General features: G+C 36.2%; 1 protein-coding gene across 1 annotated transcript in view; it reads left to right on the top strand.

The window, feature by feature from the left end:
* LOC110451748 overlaps positions 1 to 7951 on the top strand; it is a 44194-nt gene extending 36243 nt beyond the window's left edge. The window contains 6 exon segments of the mRNA XM_021499917.1: positions 620 to 811; positions 1785 to 1955; positions 3104 to 3274; positions 3810 to 4015; positions 4983 to 5178; positions 6619 to 7951. Of these exon segments, the coding sequence (XP_021355592.1) occupies positions 620 to 811; positions 1785 to 1955; positions 3104 to 3274; positions 3810 to 4015; positions 4983 to 5178; positions 6619 to 6686 (1004 nt within the window). The 3' untranslated portion in view covers positions 6687 to 7951.
* Positions 7952 to 8177: the final 226 nt, after the last annotated feature.

Below are 8177 nucleotides of genomic sequence, written 5' to 3'. Positions count from 1 at the left end.
TTCAATTTAAACACTTAGCAACTTCATTCAATATGTCATGGAGATGGTAATAACATACAGAAAAAACATATGAATATTAAAATCAACTTTAAGTGTAGTACCTTGTGTGTGTGCATGTTTCAGGGTATCAAGATCAAAGTGGTTGTAACTTTTTATAGAACACTGAAACTAATTTCACATGGCAGCGGGGGCATTCATGTCTTACAGACATTTTCTAGTTCTGTATGCATCCCATAGAGCAATGGTAAAATGGATTATATTACAAATCCTCGTGAAGTACTTAAAATCGGAATTCCTTTGATGTCTTCATAATGTACGCAGCTAAAAGACGAGGGGTCACTGGTTACCTTAGAAATACTTTTTCGAAGTTTAGAATTAATCTGAATGTTTTGACATTGTAGTTATCTGTTCCTTCAAGTATGTTGTTATATACATGTAGTACTTCCCGCACTTATAAGGTAACTTATTACAAAAAAATGCGGTGACGCTTCTTTATGCACGTGTGACGATAGAAGAGCTCTGTTCGTCCGGACACGTTCAACACACGAACAGACAACCACGCGCTGATAAGTTTACTTAATGAAGATCATAACATAGATATCTAAACGATCTCTTGCAGTGGATGGAAACTGGGCTAGTTGGGGCTCCTTTGGCGATTGTTCGCTGACATGTATGGACTTCGGATCGTCACAGACAGGAATCGAAGAACGGACTCGTAACTGTACGGATCCTGCCCCGGCATATGACGGAGCGCAGTGTGTGGGAAGTGGCTCAGAAACGCAGTCATGTACGACCTCAACCTACTGTGCTAGTAAGTACCAAAACGCAATTTATTTTATTACTTGATAATTCCTCCAAATCCCTTTTACTGGATCCTATACAACTGACAAGTTCACAAACACTCTTGTCGACCGATCTTTCGGTAAATATCTAATTCTAAATAGAACCGCAAGGAAAATATCAGCCAATTTTACTGTTAGCAAGCAGTTTTTTGATTAATACATATTTGAAAGGCTATTTAATTGTTTAGTTAACTTATCACCAGACTAAATACAGTATGTAGGTTTCTTTTTAATTTAGGGAAGCTGGTTAATCTATATACGAATAATAAACATTTTCTGGTGGCTAAAAGTCGTATTTTAAATATTAAAAAGTCTCAATTCCGACTTCTATACTAGAAGGGGATATTTTCTACACAACAATACATTCTTATAACTGTAAATATGGCTTTAAAAATAAACCATATTAATATAATCTCTTGGTTTACTTGTGGTAAATTAAATTTAATATACTTATTATATAATGAAATATAATCCACTACTTCTCTATAACGGTCGTCGATAAACGTTCGCTTAATTTACCAAAGGATATTTTGTAAAATAAATAGATACAACTTTATTTAACGTCGTGTACATTGTCAACAACAAACTTAAGCTCTGTAGAGCTTTTATAACCATGCCGCTGAGGGAACAAATATTGTTTTCGTGATGGAGGAAAACCCACCGGGGAGAAACCACCGTGCCATCGGAGGGACAACAACTAACTCATTCAGACATCACTCTCTTTTTCCGCCACCGCCGGGAATCGAACCAAAATTCTCGGGAGAGTAAGTTGTCTGAAGCTCACGCTTGATTGCACACAGTAGAATGACTGTGTGCGTTAGCGATCTCGGCTTCAATATTCTATATAATTTCCATAGTAATTTTTAAATAAATTACAAATGTGTGGCCTAGGAAGAAAATGTTTTTCTTGTTTAAACCACTGAATTCCAATTCGTTATTCAGTACATGGCGATTGGGGATCATGGGCAGCATGGGGAGACTGCTCCGTGACATGCGCAACAGGTGTCAAGAACCGTACACGTGAATGCGACACTCCCGCCCCTCAATATGGCGGCAACAACTGTAGCGGGGACGCTTCAGACCAGATGGCTTGTACCCTAAACCCGTGCCCAGGTAGGCTGCAGTGATTTATGTTGGCAAAACAATATTCAGTAATGTACTAAAATATTCTAATTGTTTCAATATTTGATTTGCTAGATGATCATATCTACTGCGTCTCTTTCATGATGTTTTTGGAATTATCAAAATGGTGAACAAAATTTAAAATATTCCCGGCAGATCATACACACAACTTTACCACTTTGAAATGTAAATAAAGGGGAACAGTAAAATAAATGAACGAGTTTATAAAGTTAGATATGACATGGACACGAGTATAAGATTACCATTTATCAAATAACATTCATAATTTAAAAACAAAAACCAAAAAACGTTAAACACAATTGGGTGTTATCTGTTGACTCTATATTGTTCAAAACCAAAGTTCTTCAATCATGTTTTTGTTGTTCCGCGCAGTGCAAATTAGTTCCAGATTAAAAAAAAAATATGAATAGTTTTACGTGCAATGAAAATAATAATTCAAATTCATTTTAAACAACAGTAAGTGTATCGTGTAGGAAAGTAAACAGTAGTAGCACTTGTAGCGGCGTAGGAATATGTTCCAGCGATTTTGATCAATCACAGCACCTAAAGGTATTATATGACATGGCCGTATGACATAGTGAATTGGGCCAGTTATGTGATAATGATAATGATGACTGACAATCAGAATCCTGGACAAATACTGTTAAAGTGCATATTTTAGCGGGCACAAATTTTAGCATATTATTGAGTTTAAACTTATTAACTCTATGATGAATCAACCGTATTTTATTAAGGGACAGAAATCGCTTAAATTGGAATCACTATAAAGTCTGCACGTTAACAGTTTTATGTCTATTACAATTAACTACCTTAGTCATCAATTGTCGGGTGGTGAAGTGGATAGCACACTTGCCTTTCACCAAGGCGGCCTGTGTTCGATTTCCCGACCGCATGTGGAAAGGAATGGGGTCAACTGCCCTACCACGTGGGTTTTCTCCGGTTACTCCAATTCCCTCTCACATTAAGACCCCCACACTCTAACATCCGAGCCAACAAGAGTGATTAGTATAAGTTGTAAAAATTTGTTTCATAATTGTTGTAAAATAAATAAAGTTTATATTTTTAGTCATCAGTATATGATACAACATTATGAGCATGTTTTCCGTGCCCTATCGCAGTTGACGGTGGGTTTACAGACTGGACATCGTGGGACACGTGTACCGTCACGTGCGGAGGTGGCCCTCAGGGCCGAAATCGTAGCTGTACCCAACCAGCCCCTGCCCACGGGGGTGCCAGTTGCAATGGAACGGACTCCGAGACCCAGGATTGTAACACCGCCGTTTGCATCAGTAGGTATTTTGGTATAATTTCAAAGGTATATACAGTTTAGTATTTTGTAGCAATTTTTTGTATGAAATATCCTGTCAGTCTAAGACATTTTCGGACATATATTGTAAAACCGAGAAACTTTCGCCCAGTCAACTACTTGCCTATGCTTTGTATTTATATTCACTACTTTGGTAACTTCACCCTCGTTGCGAAGGTTGATAAAGTTGAAATATGAACTGCAGCAAAATATTTCCGGTATTCATCATTTTATATATATACATAGCCATCTAAACATTTTTTCTTCATTTTTTCCCCGTTGAAAATTAGTTATCATAGTTTAACAAAACTGACTTGCAAACCGTAGGAATTGCAGATATTAAATTTTAAATTTAATTTATGACAAGATAATAATCAAATCAACTTAATAATGCATTAATGTAGAGTAGAAACACCCAATTTAATTTTGTCATACAAGTACGAATTTGTTTTTGTAATTTATAGAAGAGTTGGTTTATTATCTCACTGAGTGTATTGAGATTTAATTGTCAATTTTAGTCGATGGAGCCTGGGGAGCCTGGGGAGCCTGGGGATCGTACTGTGTGTGCACAGTCACGTGTGGAGGTGGAAGTCAGTCGCGCACACGAAGCTGTGACTCTCCACTTCCTGCCAATGGAGGCCTCCAATGTTCGGGAGACTCTAGCGAGTTTCAATCGTGCAACAGTGCTGTCTGTCCAAGCCCATCCCCCGGTACCTATGTGCAGGTAAGAGTTCACTTGTAGATATGAGATGATTCAATCTGGAAATTAAAGTGAGAGTAACTCGTGTTTAGTGGATGTTGAAATCAGTAGGTTATAACAATATATTTGAAAACCGGTAGATCGCAATACAGAGGCATTTCGTATTATACCGCAATACAAAAGTGAAATAACGCCATATCGGAATATTTTTATGTATCTGCTGTTAGTTTAAACTTTATCTATTACTTCACATTCTTACAGATAAGCCAGTAACCATAAACAGGCCATTACAAGTATAAATCAATATTCAAAACTTCATAATCACTTATTGGTTTAACAAATAATCTTAAGCATGTGTGATCAATATCATATACGATTCAGTTTGATAACATTCTGTAAATGATTTACTTTTACCTTTTGTATTGCAATTTCTCCAATAACCACTATAGGTTTCCTCACTCCTGATTCATTGGATAAACCTGCTAGGAGTTGGTAAACATTTTTGGTTACCCACTAGTGGGTAACACCCTGGACGCGATTTCATTGGTCAATTTTTTACTTATGACGTCACGTAACAATGCTTTGTGACGCCATCTTCCATTGTGACGTCATGATTCAAAGCAATTGTTTTCCCCCAATCGGAAGCCGACATAGTGTATTTTCAAGGGAATCATATGGCTTTTCAGTTAAAAAATGAACGTTATTGGAGAAAAAGGACCCCAAACTCGTTAATGGTAGTTTATCATGTTTATCTTACTTTCCTTAGTAAATTTTCAAATTGTAAAAGGCTCTCGGTAGACCTCGTGTCTTTATAAAATTTTAAAATTAACTCGAGTTAGATAAACATGATAACCAACCATCACTCGTTGGGGAACCTCTATATATCGTGATCTACACTCAAATCACTGGAATCAAAGGTACCAAATGCTAATCGTCATATATAATATAAAATCTAAATGTAAAATATAAGCATAGCGTTATTTCTTTTCAGAATTGCCCCTCCGGATGGTTTTCGTGCGAAAATCCATCGACCTCCTGCATCGAAGACGCCTTTAAATGCGATTGTGAAATGGACTGTACGGACGGAAGTGACGAATCAGAGACGTATGCCGGATGTTCATCTGCTGTTTTGGCAGCATGTCCGGGCGGTTCTTCCAGCTCCCGTTCCGGCTCCGGAGCAGCAGAAGGTAAGAATGCTATCATGTACTGTGCAATGAGGCAAAGACAGCGACGTGAAAAAAAATTAAGGTATCTAAAGTTACGCCTGTTAAGAATAAAAGTAGGGCAACTTTAATTGAAAGGTCAGAGGGGGGACGGTTTAGGGGCATAATTCCGTTTATAGTTATTGGAATATACAAGTTACGAATACATTATCACAGGTTTAAGCAAGAACCAATAAGAGTGACATTTCATCGTGTCTATGTGCAAATAATGTGTCAAGTTATGTCACATGAATAGGCAAATGGTGTTTGGTTTAAACTTTGTTTGTTTGTTTGGGGTTTAACGTCCTTGCAACAGCCAAGGTCATAAAAGGACCGGTACTTAGGGAGACACAACAGCCAAGATCATATAAGAAAGGGTGCTTAAGGAGACAACAGCTAAGGTCATATAAGGACGGGTACTTAGGGAGACACAACAGCCAAGATCATATAAGAAAGGGTGCATAGGGAGACACAACAGTCAATGTCATATAAGGACGGGTACCCAGGGAGACACAACAGCCAAGGTCATATAAGGAAGGATGCCTAGGGAGACACCGCCTGAAATAGGAAGTAGATAGAAAAAGAGAAGACAGGAAAGACAGGAAACAATAAATATCCCAAATTGCAATTGGGGCAGCAGATCGCTTTTGGTATGTTCCATGTACCCTTCGTTGTTGGATAGATTAAAGATATTACATCGAGTGATTTTTGGTTTACCTAACAACCGTTTTCCTGTGAAAACAATCTTGATATTTTAAGCTAGGTTTATCAAACAATTACTGTTGTTTTGTTTACGTCCACGCTACTGTTAAAAGGGATAATATATGAATAATGCCTACTTCAGATAGGCGGGATTTTAGGAAGTTTATGCAGGTTTGTGACCGCTGAATTTTAGTTCGTTTGGCCTTATCCGACAACTCCTACTTTCAGAATAAATTAACCTAAACTTATCTTATCTCCCTTTACATATTTGTATAAGTCTCAACTACAATAAGGTGTTCTCTAATGCCTATTTTAGCGATCAAAAATACATAAATATCATTTCCAATTTATAAACTGATGGAACTCAGCTACCGTGAAATTAGACATTTTCGTGGCGTCCAAATTTACTGGTTTTACCAAAAAATAACAATTGTGTGAAAACATGAACTACAAGTACCAATTCATACGAGGAATAGCTTTATGTCAAACCTGTACTATCTTCATGGATCTAAGAAGTCGTGGATGAAGAGTACCCACAAAATCAACAAAATTAAAAATTCCACATCGCACGAAAATTAATAATTTCATAGTATTCATTTCAAAATTGAGGGAATTTTTGTGACTCGTTTATTAAAACGACCGTGTGATTGTGTAATCGGCGGTATATATCATATCAAGTATAAACATGATATTGATATGTATTTTTTGCATTTAATTTTTCAGCCATTTCGAGGGTTAGCGTGGTCCTGATGCTGGTTTGTCTCTTTGTGGCTGGAAGAATTGCGATCTAAAGAAGAACAAGAGAAAGAACACACAGAAAAGACACATACTGTAAACATCCATATGTTAGCGGTTTTCTTATTTTAGCGCCTCATATGCTTTACATATTGCGCTAATTGAAACGTCTGTTTAACATGTCTATAACGTATAGTATGGGTGCGCTAATTAATCCATGCCCTTATCTGTTACAATTCGATTATGAGCCTAAATTTCAGTACGTTAACAGTGTCTTATCAACATTTTAGAAACATCTGTTTCATAAAGAAAACACTTCTTTCAACACATCTACGTGTATGTATATAAACCTTTTTTTTTATTGCTGTTGATATATCCAGTTTCATTTTCGAAGAATTGAAGACTCGTGACTGTTAAAAAACTCATGTAGCTCTTCGTGGTCCGATTCTGGATTTATGAATAATTTTTAGTTTTTTTCTTTCATAAAATATTAGGTATATAACATAGGTTTAGGACGCTGATTATGTATCTAATTAAATCAATTAACTTTGCTTGTAAAATGCAAGACTAAAGCAGATAAAAAAAAATTCGCGATCACTGATTTTCGAAATTATACATCATACCAATAATATCATATAAAGACAAGAGGTGCCGAATGTGCATAATATCATATAAAGACAACAGGTGCCGAACGGTACTTAAATTTTGAGGTTTCATTTACACTGTATTCGTGACTTGACAAAACACGCAAAATATGAAGCTAATAACGGTGTTGTACGAAATTTGAACCCCGCGTATTTGTTCCGGGAATAAAGCTTCAAAATCATCAGCTTGTGAAATTGAAGTTCTAAATAGTATTTGAGTTCTTTATAGTCGAAGTCGGTTTTCCTCAATGTTTACTGCTCGAATGAATATGCTTTAGTTATGACGAGGTGTCCTACTCAACTGATGCTGTAGTGCTAACCTTTACCATTTAGGTAATTTCCACAATTTTCATGACGTAGTTCACAAAAGATATCTCACGTTTTATGTATATTCACCATTATTTATATTTAATCTGTCATGTGGTTCATAAGATTTGTAGTGTATTAAAGGGAAAATATATAAACTTTATCTGAAATGATACTTCCTCGTTCTGTCGTTAAGTGCTTTGAACTTTTTCATTCAATGATATATTTGTACAATTTATAGCTATATTGAAATACTCAGCCCCTTTTAAGGGTTTGAGTTATAGTAAGCTGTGATTAAGTGCTTCGCCTTTATCAGTCTTGTTGATTTTATCTGTATTTATCATATATTACATTAAAAAATAATTTTCTAACCTTTGCTTTGACTTTTTTTTTGGTTTCGGTTTTGCGAAATTTAAGGATCCCTGTCCTTACAGTAAGGTATGGTTTTCGTTTCAAAGAAATGATTTATCAAAGATATAGTGATGCCGTTTCTTGACATATTTGACCCCTGTGACCTTGAAAGTAGGTCAAGGTCATTTAGTGACATTTTTTGGCAGTTGTACTTTGACGCTTAATAACATATTGTGTACAAATAAA

This window comes from Mizuhopecten yessoensis, unplaced genomic scaffold, assembly GCF_002113885.1.
Source record: "Mizuhopecten yessoensis strain PY_sf001 unplaced genomic scaffold, ASM211388v2 scaffold6169, whole genome shotgun sequence".
NCBI classification, from domain to species: domain Eukaryota; kingdom Metazoa; phylum Mollusca; class Bivalvia; order Pectinida; family Pectinidae; genus Mizuhopecten; species Mizuhopecten yessoensis.
Note: the sequence above shows the minus strand (reverse complement) of the source record. Positions and strands in the feature narration are given on the sequence as shown.